The 18802-nt window shown below is 42.5% G+C and overlaps 1 protein-coding gene across 2 annotated transcripts in view; it reads right to left on the bottom strand.

Annotated features, from left to right (window-relative positions):
- The window catches only part of LOC148019695 (Nucleotide-diphospho-sugar transferases superfamily protein), an 80972-nt gene extending 62465 nt beyond the window's left edge, over nucleotides 1-18507 (bottom strand). For both annotated transcript variants that reach the window (XM_087699832.1, XM_087699833.1), the window contains exons 1-4: nucleotides 18323-18507; nucleotides 18149-18219; nucleotides 3016-3064; nucleotides 2806-2912 (exon numbers count right to left, since the gene is read on the bottom strand). In XM_087699832.1, coding sequence (XP_087555958.1) covers nucleotides 2806-2912; nucleotides 3016-3064; nucleotides 18149-18219; nucleotides 18323-18373 — 278 coding nt within the window. In that variant the 5' untranslated portion in view covers nucleotides 18374-18507. The remainder of the gene's footprint in view (nucleotides 1-2805; nucleotides 2913-3015; nucleotides 3065-18148; nucleotides 18220-18322) is intronic.
- Nucleotides 18508-18802: the final 295 nt, after the last annotated feature.

Here is an 18802-nt window from a genome sequence, read left to right as displayed (position 1 = left end):
CACTCTAGTGTCAAGTACACAAGTGTTTGCTTCTATTTCCGCTCCTTATGTTTCTGCTTTCATGCAAGATTTTGGTAATTGAGTTTGAATGTCAACTCTTCCATTTCGCAAGGTTGTTTGATCAATTTCATAATCAAGCCCGATTTTCATATTCACAGGACGCCTTGACTTCCCAAAAGGTGAAGCAAGGTGGTGGAAAGAATAACACCAAGACTGAGTCAAGTAGTGAGGAGCAAAGTAACTCCCGTCCCCAATTGAAACCGCGTTGCCAAAATATCCCCAAAAGGAATAAGTACTATCAGCATTGCCAAAAGTCTGGTGGATACCTTAGTTTGTGGTGATGATCAGCCTTCCATCAGCACCTGTTCAGACTCCTAACATTGCCTTTGCTACACATAGAACCATTCCAACCTGTCCACACTAGTTCCAACCATTGTCATCAATCAAAGAGTCTCCATTTCCTTGTGTTTTTTGCTGCAAGCTCATCTAGTCTACATTTATAGTCTACTGTAGTTGCCCACTTTTCCACGGGTGTTTTGCAGCCAATTGCTGTCACCATCATTCTCTTGACTTTTCCCAGCCTGCTGTCCATGGTTTCGAGCTGTCACTACCACGTTCAGCCTGATCCAAACACAGACCTATGTTTGCCGCTGTTGATCAGATTCAGAAGCTGCCTATTGCATTTTGAGATCCATACGAAGTATGACACACTCTCCAACTCATCTCTCTGCCCTAGTCCTTCAGAGACACAGGAGTTTGAGGTTTTGTATGCACTCTACATAGTGTATTTACTGCATTGAGCACTGTACCTATTCATTATTCATTCTACAATGTTCATCGTTTTTGAATTATTCTTCACCTCTGAGTTCTGTTATTACACTGTGTATTTTGTCATACACTTGTGTTTATCTGTAGTGGTCAACTATTTCTTTACAAGTGGCACTGCCAACAAGCCAAACAGACTCATTTTAATTGAATAAATGCTCTTTGGGGACTGTTTTAAGAGCTAGAAAATATGATATTTTAAATGGAAAGTTAAGGTAGCTTAACAACCCCCCCTCAGGCTCAAAAAGTGGGATCAAAGAGAGTAAAAACAAGGCTCTAGTCACAACCCAAAAGGTCCCACACTAAAGAGACCAAGCTGTCGAGCAAAGGATGTAACTCACAACTACCCAAGGAGCTAACAAGATCATAAAGGCAATGGATACCTTCTTTTGACTCACCTAAGAGGCCACCCCAGTGACATCAAGATCTTGGACAAGAGTGTCACAATGGACTATCCAAAAGCCTGCAATGATCACAAAAGCAGTGAAAACTCCAATGGGACTTAGATGTTTTTCTTTTTTCAAATGTTTGGCCTTGCTTAAAAGTTCAAAACCAAAACCCAGAGTACAAATGTCAAAACCACAATCACAGGTGTTGATGAGAGAGAGAGAGAGAGAGAGAGAGAGATTACATGCACCCTGAAGAGCTATGGTGGGACCTTTGTTGTGTCCCTCCGATTGGTCTTTGGCAAGACAAAATATCCCACTCCTACATGGCCATGTATGAAGATATTGTTCCATTTTCCTAGATTCCGAGGCTGTTGGCACAACTGGCCCACCCAAAATGCCTTCATCTTCGATTCTACCTCCCAAAGGTCGTGTTGTTAGGCTCAAGGGTCTTCTCCACTGGCAGCTAGATCTTGTTCAGCACATTGGCCTTCTCCCTCCAGAGGATTTAGTTTCTTGGCCATTACGAAAAGAAAAAGAAATACTACAAGACGAGAAGACAAGTGGAAATGACTATATAAGTTTCTTGTTTGTGTCCAGAGGGAAATGTTAGAGCATCACACCTACCAATAAGGTCTTGTTGGGTAAGCCAAAAAGGTAGCAATGCCAAAGACAATTTTGCCTACCCAGTTTTCTCACTGCCCAAATTCAACAACTGCTTTCCCAACAAAACATTTGATACAATCGAACACGCTAATAGAGAGATATCCAATAACTCGAGTAGGTGGACCAGCTATAGATTATCAATAGAAGCATATGCCAATATAGGTACCAATCACACCATTGATATGAATGCAAAAACGTTCATCAAGGTACGTGAGTATCAGCTTGTGTTGAGCTTTGACATCCCAACATGTGAACCATGGGTGGGCAATTGTGAGTTCTTTTATAAAGACCAAGCATACGCAGGGGCCATTATTGCTTGCTAAAGAGAGTCTGTGTGTTTTCTCCATTCATTAACATGTCTACCACATGAAATTCCCTCGTGGTTTTAGGAGTGCTACATTCTTCATTGAATAGCTTGTAAGTTGGACTCGTCCTTATACACCAACTCCTCCAGTTTATGGTCAAATATTACCTTCTTACTAAGCTATGAGGGACTTATGTATTCTTGTATCAGTTCATGCTTATATGATTTTGTGAGCTTCCCCTCATATATCTCATGGAGGTGTTTCAGTGGTCTTGCATAGTTGATTTGTTTATTTTGTATAGATCATCACAAGATTAGAGGCAAGCAATCATTTTTCCTAATGTCTCTCTTCAAGAATCTCTCAAGAATTGGGCTTCACGCTAGGGCTAAGCATGTCCTATTTCCTCGTTGTTCCCTATATGATTGATTTTGGGCAACTGCTACACATGTAGCCTTCATCACTGTGAATACTATTCGTAATTTTCTGCAGCACGGGTAAACCCCAGCTAAACTAGTATTTAAAAGAACAAAAAGATTCTGCATAAACCTTTGCAAAACAAATTAAGCTGATAGGTGGGAAAAACTGGTTCAGAAAAATAAATAGCACCAGTAATTATTGTATACCGTAGCAACTCCTCCATGTGAACAGATAGTCTTGCCTCTTCATTAAATGCAGGCATGATGAAGGACAAGTACTTTCCTGCAGGTTCAAACAAGGAAGGGCAAGGGACCTGCAGACCAAACAAAGTCATTCAAATAGTACAAACAGTGGCATGTTAAACTGCAACTTTGAACCAACTGAGTCATATGGAGGAATATAGCAATCCTACCCACCTTTTCTAGTGAGGTAGGATTCTCTAAAAACATGTTTGACTGGGTGCTTCTGTAAATTTCAACAGCAACAGAAGCATATCAGATATCGAAAGCACAGCATTCTAAAGGGCTATACATCATACATACGTATTTGAAACAAAGACATGATTGCAAGGGGAGTAAGAGGGGGAAGAATTTTCAGAAAAATGACGCTTCAGATACGACTGGCCCAGCAAGAGGTGCAAGCTAGACAACGTCAAAGCTGGTGATCCTAATCATCCAAACTGTCAACATAATTCAACTAAGACATAAGGACATTTGTCAGTTTTCTAAGTTTTAGCATTTTTTAGGCCGAAAAACCATGTTGGCCCATTGAGGACATTTGGAAATAGGGGACATGTTTGAGTGGGCTTTTTACAGCAATTTCGGGCTGCCTTGAAATTGTACAGTTCAATCAGTTTCCAAGCTCATTCAAAAACAAAATCCTAAAATTATATCTTCCCTGTTCTTTCACTCTTCCCACTTTCATGGGTTCATCTTCAAGTCAGCCAGTGTTTTTGTACAAAGATGTGGCATATTCTATCAAGGCAGAGTGTCATCAGTAGAGTTCGACTTTTCTAAACACTAAACAGTCCGAACAGCTCACTTTTTCTTTGCACAGTTGCATTTTTGGTTTCAAAATCAAAGCAGCTTGTCTGGCTTTGAAGAGATGTGGTTTCAAGAAGATCTCACAGAAATTCAAGATTGCCTTTAAAAACTGTTTTGCAGGTCAAAAATGGCAGCTTATTCTGCCCAATATCTGTATTACTACCCATCAGCCCTCAAGAGCTTCATATTTCCAGCAAGATGATGATGTGATTGCTTGATGGCATGCATAATGATGTAACATTGATGTGCCACCGATGATAAAGAAGGCTGATCACAAGTTGCTAAAATGTGGATGCCCAAAATTTGGGTAGCAATTAGTATTTTTGGGTCCCAAACAATTTCCCAAGTTCTAAGCTCTAAAATTAAATTTTGAGAGAGAAATTATAATGGAGTTTTGGGCCAAAAAGTTGCTCTTCTTATTTGGTGAATTTGCAACTCCCTGCGATAGGCAAGAACTAGCTAGGAAACATCACAATGTGGCAAGCAAAACTCTAGCGCAAAACATTATTAGAAGAGAAAAACAAGCACTCGAATAAACAAACACACAAGATCAATGAAATAGACAATGCACAACATCTAACCGTGACAAGGAATCCACTATGCAAATCAAAAGTACAATGTTTGAGCGCTAGCTCACACACTCCACAAGCTCCCTCCCTCCATACCAAGAATTTGCAAATACAAGTATTAATGGACTGTGGCCACACTCCCTCCTTTCATAGACAAAAATAAAGGAGTTGTCCTACCACAAAATAGTTTGGCCAATTACCGAATACGGAATAAAGAGAGTGCCCATAAATTAGATCGTGGGCACCTATGAACCTGTGATATGACCACCTTTAACACCCTGTCTCAAAGAACAAGGGAAAGTAAATAACAAGAACACCCGAGATGCACCATGGATACTCCAACTGCTAGCAATGTGCACTTTGTTGGATGCACCTTCATGAGAAAGCACCTTGAAGAAGAAGTCCAAATGCCATAATCCCCTTTGAAAGCAAAGTTGTCAAGCTAGCCACCTTGCACCTCCTATGGTCACACAAGCTCCATGGATAGCTTGCCGTGACACCAAGATTCCTCCACTAGAGCATATGCATGTCAAAATGGCTGAGCAACCAGAGAGACAGTAGGGTTTGTGAGGGGAAACACACAGTGTGTACAGCAAACATTGAGAGAGAAGAAACTCAGAAAGATAGTGAAAGATGAATCATGCTAGTGAAGTGAATCCGATACAAGGGTGCCATAGCACAAAGGATGCCCTCGAGTGCAGGAAGACTACCAAAGAAGCCTCTGAGTCTACAAATGTAAGATGAGGAGGTGTCATGTGGAGTAGGGAGACTACCGTCAAAGATTGACGAATCTGCAAATGCAAGGATGAAGACACGTACCTAGGAGCAAGGAGACAGTCGATGAAGCCTCTGTCTGCAAACACAAGCCTGATGAGTTGATGCTAGGTGGTGTAGGAGCAGCCAGGAACCAAAACGTAGGGCCGGATGAGAAGCTGATGTCAAGCTGCCAGATTAGCAACCGCAGGATGTGGAGTGCCGCCAACAACTGGATGATGGTCGCCAAGTGAAGAGGAGCAAGAATGCCAACTGTTTGATGACACCAGCAAGTGGAAAGACGACGCCAAGCTATGGGAATGATGCCAAGAAGAGAGGAGTTGACGTCAGGTGGAGAGAGCACCAAGCACGGGAAGGACGGGCTCAAAGGAGATGCCACCAACTCTAGAGGAGCACCAACTGGAAGAGGAAGAGGGCAGCCACCAAAACGCAGCTCCAAAGATGGTGCAGTTTGGCACATGATGGTAGGAGGTGAAGGTGATGGAAGGAGAGAGAGTCAGAAGACTGACGGAGAGAGAGTGGGAGTGACGGACTAAAGGATCAGCCATGTCGAACCAGTGACAAAGGTAGCCTATAAATAGGCAAGAGACTATCTAGGGTGGTGCCCCACTGTAGGCGCCCAGCCCCTTTTTGGGGTTGTCCCCCGTGCAAAATGTAAAACACAAACTATGTGTGAAGGGTCTCTCAACATGTTGAGCTAAAACACACTTTTCAGCTAATTAGCATTCTTAAACAGCCCCAAAACACACTTAATGAAAAACCCTAAAAAGGGGAGCAATCCGAGAGAATTTCAATGGTCCCCCAAAAACCCTAATTCTTTGGGGCACCCTTCAATAACTATAAATAGACAAGCTGCCCTCATTCAGCCTCACCCTGTCGGTGCAAGTTTCTCACCCTTAAGTGCAGACTTCAGTCATTAGTCCACACACACGTGGCTATCCAATCACAGTGACTGCTACCACACCTTCCCTCTGCTACATTTGCACCTCCAGTGTGTAGGCAACAGTTGGCAGCCCATCTCCCTCATCAGCCGGCCTTCTGCTGCTGCGTTTGGACCTCTTCATCACCTAGCAGCAACTGGCGACTACATCTACAGCTTGCATTTGGTGTCTTCTCTCCAAGCAACAGCTTCCTCCATCAAGCAACAGCTCCTCATTAGGCGACAGCTGCCAGCCCTCTTCCACACCTATCCAGCTTGCGTTTGTTGGTGCTCCAAGTCCTGACACTTGTATTCGTTGCATCCTCTCCATCCTACACTCCAATTGGTGGTCACAGACTTGGGATCCATCTCTGGTGGACGTCACTCTCCGACACTTTGCTTTGCCCTTCAGTATCTGTACACTCCTACATTCATTTACAGTATTCATTCACTTCAAAGTTTCGTTCTTCTCTCCCTTCTTCTATTTGTGTTTGAGTTTTGAGTTTTGCTTTCTATGTTTGTGTCTATCTCTTTGTGTTTCTGTTGTGGTTGCACACTCTATGTTTCCTCAGTACAAACCCTAGCAGTTTTCTTCACATGGTATCAAAGCCAATGCTCTTGTAAAGAGTATCTTGCAGATATTGTGGGGAGCTTGGTTTTGCACAAGGCACACAATCCGACTCGTAGCCGAATCACAAAGTCACAGACACCTTCTCTAGTTCCTATGATATCCTATCATGCTTCTCCATCACTAGAGGCCCTGAGACGGTTTATGGACTCAATGAGGAGGACAACACTCCACCTTCACCGTCACCTTCTTTTTCTACTCCTATTCCAAATTTCACCCACATGACATAGGAGGACTTTGAGGAGTACTATTGCAACAAGTATGGTGATTTTTACACCCCTCCTACCAGTTTTAATACCAAATTCGGACCAGTTGGTGAGGCTTGCCATCTTTTCGATCATGGAGGATATACAACATTTGGAACATCTGGCAATCCATCTATGCAAACTTCAATAGAGAGGTTTCTCAAAGCAGACGTAATTTAAGTACATCTACAACTGATGTTTCATTTGAGCATGTAACACACACTTCTCAATTCCCTCCCATCCCACCCTCTTCTACATCACACCTTGATCACCTCTCATCATCTTTCCAAAACCTTGAATTACACTCCATATCCGCATCCCCCATCCTACCCACATTACACTTTCCCCCATTATCCATCACCTAGCACTACCATTTATGCATAACACCATGTGTCTCTCCATCACACCACTCCTAAGGAGCATGGAGGAATGAATGAAGTGACGGTCTATTTATAGGCCTCAACTATCCAGAGTGCCACACCACTGAGTAGGCGCTCACTGACGAAAATGACCAAAATGTGGACACCAATCCTTTTTGGGGTTATCTGTGCAAAACCCTAACTGAAGTGGAGCAACTAAAGAAGTGTTTTTCCAACAACCATGTCAAGAGATGACTGCTCTGAAAGCAAACCAAAGAGACAGTAGGGTTTGCGGGGAGCAAAACAAAGTATGTACAGCAAACACTAAGAGAGAAGAAAAACTCAAAAAGCACAAAAGAAGGAAGATAATGAATCATGCTAAGTGAACAAAGTTGATACAATAGAACCGAAACTCTAAAAGTGATTGCACTGTCCTATTCGATCGGGTGGCAGAACTTGCAAGGAATCTACACAGTGAAGGGAGCAAAACGCACTCCTTTGGGCAATGGAATATTAAAGGTAATCCGAAGATGAAGGACAACTATCGAGGGAGCGAAACGCAGCCCTCTAATGCATCAGAGTCAACGAAGAAGATCACCAGCTATGAACATGTACTCTCGAAAATGAAGATCAATAGGATGGCCTGCCAAATGAATCAATCCAACCCCTAATGGAGCAAGAATTGCAAAAACGCAAGTATCTAAGGTAGCAAGTGCCTATCAAAGAGGTCACCAATGCTAGGGAGGTATCACACTACGAAACACAACCTGAGAAGCTAACACCAGATATAGAGCACTATCACTAGGTAGGGAGAGATGATCTGATAGCAAAAATGCGTGCCTGCAGACACCAAATGGAGGTGATGATCACCAAGTGAAGGAAGAGAAACTGCAACCAAAAATGCAGGTACAATCTCACGCTAGATGATGGAGATGATCGCAGGTTTGGAGAAAGAGAATCTACAGCCCAAAACGTAGCCTAGAAGGTGTGGAAGATAGGGCGCCTGGTGTAGGAAAAGATGTAGACCACGAACTACAATGTCCTCTAGTTCGGATGTGAGTAGCAATGAAGAGATGGAAGAGGGTGCCAGAAGGTTAGAAAGAATGAGTGGGGGATCAATGTGTATGAATGAGTGGAGTCAATGGTGTATCTATAGACATAGACTGTCTAGAGTGTCACCCACTAAAGTCTCTCGAGTGGCACCCCAACTCTCTCGGAAAGCACCCAAAAAGCCTTTTTGGGGTTGTAAATGGAAACCAAAAATAGAGATGGAGGAGGGAAACTATACTGAATGATGTGGTTTCTCAACAAGGGTTATCTAATTGGTCTACAACACTACTACTTTGGACTTTCGTCCTCAGATACTCCTTATCTCCCTTAAGGATAGACTTAATGAGTCCCCTTCTCATCTTGAGTTATCATCTCCATCCACTGTGCAGCCAAAAGCAGTTGAGTCCACTTTTCTTAGAGGCTCTCCGGTCTAATGAATTATGGAGCCTTCCTAAGGTTCAAATGTTAGTAACATTGGCTGTAGTTCTATTACCTCCCACCTGCATATCAATTGATTCTTGTAGGGCACGCTCTAGCTTGTATTCTCTTTTCCACTCCACTTTCCTACTCTTACTTTCCTAGATCTTCAATATGCCTATCTTTTTTCCTTTTTGGAGAAAGGCTTGAAATTTGTTAGGTGCCTCTGAGAAGTACCCAAGGTTTGAACTAGTATGGCCGCATACACACCCACACACTCAAACCACTTGAGTTACAGCCCTGTTGGCAGCATGCTATCTTTTGGCAGTAGAAACCTCTAAAAACCCAACAAGTCACACCCACAAGCACTTTTCATTGAAGTTGAGATAGGCATTTTTTAGTCTTATGTGGTATTTTTGCATGTTTTTTTAGGTTGCCACTAATCCCTCACAAGGATCTACCAGTTCAATCAAAGTGGAGACTTGGATCATTCAACACTTTGGTTGCCCTTCTTTGATGGGGCTTCACACTTTGGACCAACATGGAGTCTTCTCTTGAGACCGAGTTTTGGCCTTTCTTGAGGCGACTTGGAGGTCACTCATTTCACACGTTTTCTACTGGATATGTTGTTGAGCTAAAAATGAATTAGCCTAACTTAAACAACCCCAAAGCATGCTTAATTAATGAAAAAAACCTCTTATTTTAAAAAGAAACGAGAGCATAGAGTGTTACTGTGTCCCACATGCAAAACCCTAATTTGGGTGCCCCAAACTTTTTATAAATAGGCATGCAATCCACCACTCTCTCTCAATCTCGTTTTTGTAGGTTTCAAGAGCCGTATCTCTGATGCCCACACCCTGTTTGTGGAGTACCTTGATCCCAGAGATACGAGAGTTCGAGTTTCGGTATTTAGTACATAGTGTGTTTGCTACTAAGCACTGTATATTCATTATTTTATTCACTTTATTATTCATTGTGTTTACTATCTCTGAGCTACCCTAACCCTAACCCTACCTGTGTTCTGAGTTTATCAATTTGTCCTTTGTCGTACGATTGGTTTCATGCTTTTTGCAGTTAGAGCATTTCTTCACATGGTATCAGAGCTAGATACTCTCTAAAAAACCTTGGCCTTTGATTGGAAAGCTCATTCACCAAAGCAAGAATAACGAAGTGTCAGATGACTTTGAACACATTCACAACACCACTCTAGTCTCCATAGCCAAAAATGGACAGAAACGATCAGGAATGGGCCTCCCAGCTTGCTACTGCCCGATTCTGACATGGGCAGAGAACCATTGGGCTACCATGAAGTCCATAGACCATATCAAATTTCTACCCCACTGAGTATGATCTCATCCTTATGCATAGGGCTCAACAGGAGATTGAAGGTAAACCTGAGTTTTCTCCTTTAGATTCGGTGCACAGAACTAATGATCTTGCAAGACCTTTGAAATCTCCACTGCGGACCGCCGGCCATCCACAAGTGGAACCTGGCTCAGATTACACTTCACTTTCCCAATACGTCTTTTCTCCAACGCCAAGTACAAGCCTTACTATTTCAAATTCTATGCCAACTGATTCTATAATTTTTGTTAGATTGAGAGATCCTCATCAAGAAGGGACTCCTCAAAACAAGCTTTGGTTTGTGAGTAATGAGAAAGACAAGTATTTCTTCATGAACTCAAAACTAGGTAAGAAGCTAAAATAAGAATTTGTAAGTATTCCTACCCTTTCTTTTCCTTCAAATGATTTTATTTCTCGTGGTTAATATAGAGTAGGTGCATCCTCATTTGGTGCATTTAATGGACAAAAAAAACTTATGATGTTTCCCACAACAACATCTATCACAAATCCATTTGTGCTCCCACCCATCCCTCTCTCATCTTCCACTACACATTCCTTTTAGTCTCCATTTAGTGCACCACATTATCCTCCACACCCACACCGGGGGGTTCTGCACATTTAGGCACAACCTTTAGGACCTCTACATACCCATTTTCGGGTGGTGTATCTGTGACGAAGACTCAACCTCCCACACACACTTTCGAGTTTTCCCTCTCCAAGGCATTCTTCGAGTGTGGATCGTTTGATACAGCATTTTGCCTCTATGGCATTACCTAGTGGACAGTTCGATCATTTTGTAGTACCCCAGCCAACATTCGAACAAGGCGATCATGTCCCAACGCCTCCACCTATACTTATGGTATCATATGAACCTATGTCCGTTTCAATACCTCCACAGCAATCGGCACTCATTGGACATAAGCAACCTATTTCTACCTATCCACCTTTACCCCCTCCTACTTCTTATCCAACACCGTCATCTTATCCTCCATCTTATCCCATCTATCCATCTTCCCAGACACCTCATGGTTCTAGTTTCTCATCCGTCAAGCATGCATTTAATGACAAGACTTGTTTCAACGAGTCAAACTATACCACTTGGTCAAATTTGATTAGGCATGTCTTAGACTCTCAAAACCTATGGAATTTAGTATAAGGATTGGAACCCCAACCTGATCCCGCCCTTATTCCATACGAGGTCATCCGCTCATGAAGGCTTGTAATGCCTCCGCTATTGTCGAGCTTATACAAGGCTTGTTGCCTGACTTTCACTCTCAGCTTCAACATTTCGACTTAGCATTCGAGTGTTGGGCACACTTGACTGACTGCTATGTGGCTCCGGATAAGACCCATCACATCAATTTGGATCATGAGCTCCAAAAATTTTAATCCACAAACAAGGATGACTTGAAAGTCAAGTTGGCTTGAGTATCGACGTCTCCTCACCAAGTTCTTAACCACTGGGCTCCTAAGTCCTCTGATGATCAAGTTACCTTGTTCTCTTAACAAGCTACCAAGAAAATATTTCCATTTTGTGCAGTAGGTGATTTCATAGCCTCAGATGCCCACATTTTATGAGTTTGAGTGTCAACTGTTGCATTACGCACAGTTGTTTGATCAATTTCTTAACACGTCCTTGATAGAGAGGGCTCTAGTTGCATCTTCTCAGAGGGGGCAACAGGGCAACGGCACACAACTCAAATCAAAATAGGGCCAGTGAATCCCAAGGGAACAATCAATCCACACTTAAACCAGGATGGTCGAATGTACCTAAAAAGAATCGATATTGTCAACATAGTCAAAAGACTCATCATTATGACAACGAGTATCGATCTACGGTAAGAGGCACACAGTCCAAATCCAAGATTCAGACCCTCGCACCCCAATTAGGTAACCCCAACAAGGGAAGCAAGGTAGTGGCAACCCTTAGCAAGGGCAATGGCGAGGACAAACCCACACAACCACCAGTTCGTCATCACAATCGCCGAACTACTCAACTCCAAAGGGTTTGTCTAATTGGTCTGCAAAGGTCCACATTGTCTCCTTAAAGTCTCGTTCACATCTACGAGTTGTCTCCTGATGAGGTACCTACAAAAGCCCATTCATCACACCTGAGCATGTCAATACCTATATGGCTTGTGGACAATGGAGCTACCCATCACATGACTCCTAGAGCGGACATCTTCATTTCCCGAGCGCTTACAGCCACGAGTTCCGCGTAGAAAATAACTCCTCGGTCACGATTCAGGCCTAGGGTCATGTCAGTTTTCCCACTGACCTGGGTCCAGATCTCGCTTCATTGGATAATGTCTATCATGTCCCCCAGCTTGGGGTGAACTTATTGTCCATTCAGCAACTTTGCCAATTAGGGAGAGTAGTTTTCTTCACGGCGACTACAATCGAGGTTCTAGACTCTCAAATTGGTTTAGTGATTGCTTGCAGCAAGGCACAGCCTCATGGCCTTTACCACATGACCACTTTCTTACCGAGCCGACTGCAGATAATTCGGAGTTCCATTGTTTTCAAGCTTTGGGCACTATACGAGAACCCATGGACTTTGAGCATCTTTGGTATTTTTGCTTAGGACATCTTGGCTACAACTCTCTCTATGAGCTATCATATCACGGGATGGTTGAGAGCCTTTCACGCCTAAAACTATCTGGAGAGGTCTGTAAAGCATGTCAACTAGGTATGCAGCATCATACACCATTTCCTTGACAATCAATCACTCGTGCAACTGAACCCCTTAGGCTTATTCAAATAGATTTTTGTGATCCCACATCCACTGCCGTCTTAAATGGCGCATTGTACTTCTTTTTTATAGTGGACGATTTCTCCAGATACATGTGGGTGTACTTCCTCAAGCACAAGTCCAATGCCTTTACTTATTTTAGTGCTTGGGTGCTAATGGTTCATAACCAAACTAGACATCATGTGGGTACTATGAGGAGTGCTTCTGGTGGAGAATTTACCTCCCATGAGTTTTTTGAGTTTCTATAGGAGCAAGGCATTGCTCGCCAACTCACTTCTACCAACTCTCCAGCACAGAATGAAGTTGTAAAGCATAGAAACCGGACTATCCTAAATATGGTTTGCTCTATGCTATTCGCAATAGAGCTCCCCGAGCACCTTTGGGTCAAGGCTGTTAACACTTCAGTGTACATCCTCATCCGATGCCCAACTGCAGCAGTCCCTAGAAAGACTCCATACAAGGCATTCTTTGGCTCTCGGCCTATTATTTCTCACTTCAAAGTTTTCGGTGGTCGTGCTTATAAACACACTCCTAATGACAAGATAGTAAAGCTTACCCCTAGAGCTGATATCTTGATTTTTGTGGGCTATTCTCTAGATCGTATTGTCCATCTGCGCAAGGATATCTTGAATCCACCTTTTGATACTCATACCTATCATTCTGTTTTAGGGAAATTACTTTGGTTGATTCATACTAGGCCAGATCTTACATTCTAAGTTAGTTTGCTTAGTCAATATTTTAATGTACCTAGAATGTCTCATTGAGTTGCTTGTCTTCGTGTGTTAAGATATTTACGATATACCTATAATTTTGAACTAACTTATGGTCATGGTTTATATTTGCAAGGAATCACTGATTTTGACTAGGCAGGAGATCCTAACACCCGACATTCTCATGGAATGCTACCTCTACACCTTGGGCATGGCAACCATCTCTTAGGCTAGTCGTAAGCAAGAGACGGTGGTGGCTTCCATAGTTGAGGCAAAGTATCAAGCTCTCTTCAACGGCACTAGGAAGGCCATCTATCTCAGGAACTTGCTGGCTGCGCTTCAGTTCCCTTGCCAGTTGCTTACAATTGTTTCTACTGTGACAACCAGAGTGCTCCTATCTACTCCCCTAGAACACGGCACGTGGTAGTTTACTACCATTTCACCAAAAAGCAGGCTGAGCTAGGCACCATTCATCTAGAGTTTGTGCTATCAAGTGAGAATTTTGTAGATGTTTTGACTAGGCGGTCAACCAGCCGATTCTCCAGTCTCTTCTACCGCGGATCAGCTTGGGTACACCTTCCTCTAGTTCTTCACATTAACGGTGAGAGGGTGTTTCCCTCTTACTTCTCCTTTCAATTTGAAAGGGGGCAGTTTTCTTCTCTTGATAGTGACAGTGATGATATTTACAACTTTCTACTTTTAAACATTTATTTATTATGTATTGTATATTTTGAACATTTATAACTTCATTCACACTATCAAGAAGACAGAATTGTAAAAGAGCACTTGGACAAGTAAACCATTCCCATGCGAGAGCACTATCCAAGTGGCACTGTTGCATCGCATTTTGCATGAGCATGAATATTTGCATCCTCCTTTTGTATTATCCCATGCATCGGCATTCTATTCATGTAAACATGCATCAATGCACATTTATCCCTTTTCGGTTATCCTTGGAGTGGTCAACTCTGGATCCACCATAATTGTGGCATTGCGCACATGGCGTTCTCCCAAGGCACTATTTTTTTTACTATGCTTGAATGTTGGCTTTGCTTATCTTGCTTGCTTTCCCATCTTGCCTTTTTTTCCATATACTCTCCATATGATTGGCACACACACACACTTAGGAACCCCTAGGCACTTATCCTAGTAGTATGGAATTGTTTTGCTTATTGTATGAACATGCTTAATTAATGAAGAAAATCTCTTATCTTAAAAAGAAACACGATCCTAGAGAGTTATCGTGTCCCATATGCAAAACCCTAATTTGGGTGTTCCAAACTTTCTATAAATAGGCATGCAGCCCATCACTCTCCCTCTATCTCGTTTTTACAGGTTTCAGAAGCCATATCTCTATTGCCCACATCCCTTCATGGAGGACATCGCGGTTAGAGCTTCCACCAACCACCTGCTACTATCTAGCACCTAATTCCAGCCTTCCTCACATGTTTGCAACTATTGCCAAGTCCCAGGAGCTATAACCTACAATTGGTTGCTATCACCATCAGCTGGCAGCAGTTGCCAATATCTTTTCTCTCCTTTGAATGCTGTGTTTGCAATTTCTGGCTACCACCCTGACATTCTCTTACCTCTGTCTGCTGCATTTGCATCTAACAACTATTGTACAAAGTTTCTCTCTCTTCAAGTACCTGCATTTTTTGTCTTTCTCTCTCCTGCACTACTATCTACATCAAATCCAACCTTCCTTGGCTGCATTTGTTAGTGTTAGACACTTAGAGACTGCCTTTGATGCAATCTGAGATCCATTCCCGAGATCCATTAGGAGTACCACACACTCTACAGGTCATAGCCTTTGCCTTGATCCCAGAGATACGAGAGTTCGAGATTCGGTATTCACTGCAAAGTGTGTTTGTTGCATGAGCATTATATATTCATTATTTCATTCACTTTATCATTCATTGGGTTCACTGTCTCTGAGTTACCCTAACTATGTTCTGAGTTTATCAATCTATGCTTTGTCATACGATTGGTTTTTTGCTTTTTGCGTTTAGAGCATTCCTTCATATATGCATCTCAGTCTTCTTCTTTAGGTGCCTCTCCTTTCCCCCATCAACATTGGCATCTTGGAGAGAGAATGAGTACTCGCGTCTCCTTCAACCATCTATTGAAAATGGAGAAAGAGAGTAAGTGACTGAGCAGTAGATAATGTGAGCTGAAAACGATTGAGTATACTTGCTGAACTGAAAGTGATAGAATGAAGGCACAACCTTAGGTCTAAGGTAAACCTAACCCCTAACTCAACTAAAGTCAACTAACTCTAAATTTGGTGGCAACTTATTAACTTAGTTGTGTTAAGAGTGGTCAACTTGGATCCAATATATTCATAGCAATCACATGGCAATTCCTATGGCGGTGTTCTCACTATGGAAGCTTAAAAATGAATTACAAACTAATTAGCTCTTTAACACAGCCCCAAAACATGATTATTACCAAACTTTCCTAGAGATTGTCTATGTCCCATAAGCCAAACCCTATTTCGGGGTGATCCACATCTATAAATAGGAGGCTGCCTTTCCACGGAGTCTATCTCCTTCATTCATTGCAAGTCCTCCATCAGCTGGCACCCACTTCTCCATCGTTGTCTATACCCCTCCATGGCGGACACCTCAGTTCATGGTGGTGAACAACCTTCTGCAGCCCTTGGCAATCAGTCTATAACCATCAAGGCCTTGCGTTTGCAGCTGGCAGCAGCTTCCAGCCTGTCTACACATTCAACCAGCCATCTCCATCAGCTTTGTGTCCTACTTCTTGCATTTGGTGCAGCCAGCCCATCTAAAAGCTGTGTTTGCAGCATTCAGCTGATGCCAGCCCTTCCTGGAGCAATTTGACAACTCCATTTGCTGTCTACAGCAGTCACCTTCATCTTTCTGACATTTCCCAGCTTGCTGCCCACTGTTCTAAGTTGCCATTGCCAAGTTCAAGTTAATCCAGACACATAGATTTGTGTTTGTAGCTGCTAATCACATTCGGAAGCTGCCTCCTATGTTTTGTGATCCGTACAGAGTACAACACACTCTCCAGCTCCTCTCTGCCCCAATCCTTCAGAGACATAGAAGTTCAATATTTTGTGCCTAAAGTATTTACATTGTTGAGCATTGTATCTATTCATTATTCATTCTTTGGTGTTCACTGTCTTTGAGTTACTTTTCACATGTTTTCTTCCATTATCACTTTGTGTTTTGTTGTACACTTGTGTTCATCTCTAGTCTCTAGTGCTCGAGTATTTCTTTACACCTTGAAAATCCGAGGACTCGGCGCTCGCCCCTTTCAAGAAGTTGGCAATGTCCTAGCAACAGAAGCATGAAACCAGTCCTTTGGTTGGGGGGGGAATCATCGGGCGGTGAATCTTAACTTTGCAAGCACATAATCTCAAACACAAAAATTCAGCAATACATAAACAATGGAGCTACAATGCTCCTATACTAGAACATGAAGACAAATTGGCCCCAAAGCTTGGCACCCCTTGCCATATTTTTTTATCACCAGCGAAATATCACTACAACTATCCATGGATCTACATGCTTTGAACCTGATCTGTCCAAATCTGTCATGACAAATCTATTACAAAATATTGAACCTCAGTAAAAATGCTAGAAATATTCCTAGAGCTACTCAAAAAGTTCCCAAACAGCTTCACCTAGCTGTAGACAGATCCTCCTAGACTGGTTTCAGCTTCACTAAGCCCTAGAGATCCACCCAGGTTGATATCAGCATCACCAAGCCATGGAACTATGCTATTGGCTGATAAACTACCACACCCAATCAAAAAAGAAGCTCTGTCCTGAATGGACAGCCTTCACCCAGCTGCCTCTGCCATTGTCCAACATAGCATAGCCATCATCCAGTTTCTCTCAAACTTTGCCCACCACAAGACAGCTCTGCCCAGCCTTTGATTAAATAGATCCACTTTTTTAAAAAAATTTAAAGGCAAACCTTTGCCTAAATTCTTTTTTTACATCTTCATTAATTCCATTTTTCAATAACGTCTTATATACTAATGGACCTACACATGTCTAAAACAACTTATGCAATTTACTGGACCTACCATTAGAGAGTACCAATGTAAACCACATCCAGTGTGACAGATACATACCATGTGGACCAAGTTGATCCTTTGGAACATCGTGGTCATATCACGTAAACATGTCAAAACATTGGGAGTAGTAGCAATAGTAGTGGTTGTACTAGCCAGCCTACTTGTTTGTCAAAAGCCTGAAACTTGACACATACATAAGCACACATGACCCCACTTGTCAAACATAGTTACTCAAGTCCCCAGAGTGGTGAACGTACCGACCTTGCCTGGTTCAAATGAGGATACGATGGAGCCTCTGTCCTAACATTCCCTATGCACATAGATTCCCCGGCTTTGTTTAAGCCTAGATGCAACTCTAGTGCCAATCTTCTTAGTTTTGCAGTTCAAATTGTATTTCCTTTTGTCAGTCATGGTGCCTAACATCTATAGTACCAATGTAGCCCTTACACGGTATAATAGACCCCGGGTGTTTGCAAAAACTAGCTATGGGTGGCAATTTCCTTTTTAGTAACATCTCCTTCCTTCAGTGTCTTAGTACTGACCAATTATGGTTCTAGATTTGGTCTTCTGATAATCTCAATCTCTCATATGCCTTTGGCCTTTGGAAGACGTTAACAAAACTACTCTCTCTCCCTCTCTCAGAACACAAAAGTGAAAAGATCAAAGCAAGCAGATGTCATACCGTGTGCCATGTTCCAGCTCCCGCAGCCATTCGAGGACATAAGTTAAAATCCATAGAAGAATGAAAGATCCCTGCGTCAAAATTTGATCGGAGCACAATTGAGAGGTTGAATGCACAGAATACCCGACAGATGGCGAACGCCGAACTCGATGAGGAAGAAGAAGCCTGACGTACCAGCGACACGATAATCAGGATAGGCGACAAATTGAAGAACGAGGAGCTCATGATCTGCAAGCGATCGATTGGGTGCCTATTAGATCCTTATTGCGGGCGTGCTCGTTTGTTTGTGAGAAGAGAGTGAAGCAGCCATTGCCTCCGCCATTTTTCATCAATTCTCTTTTCCTAACGAGTCGGACCAAATTTGGTGGGCTTACAAAAGCTTAAGCTCAAGTGCTTGTTTTTATCTACATTTTTTTCATTATTCTTTATTTCTTAATAGTTTCATTAGCATTTTCTATAATGCCCAATATATTAGAGTGAGGGCAAGTTCAGATACAATGAGCAAATGAGTGCTTAAAGCTAGCTTCTCGTTCTCCTCTTTGGTTCACAGAGGAAGGAGATATCCACAATAATACATCTAGAATTGTGAGATGGTTGTGGACCAAGATCAAGGTTCACGCAACGCACGTTGCTTCTTGTCCACCCTCATAAGCT

This window comes from Lygodium microphyllum, chromosome 19, assembly GCF_053477565.2.
Source record: "Lygodium microphyllum isolate KBCC chromosome 19, Lygodium_microphyllum_v1.1.10, whole genome shotgun sequence".
Taxonomy (NCBI): Eukaryota; Viridiplantae; Streptophyta; class Polypodiopsida; order Schizaeales; family Lygodiaceae; genus Lygodium; species Lygodium microphyllum.
Note: the sequence above shows the minus strand (reverse complement) of the source record. Positions and strands in the feature narration are given on the sequence as shown.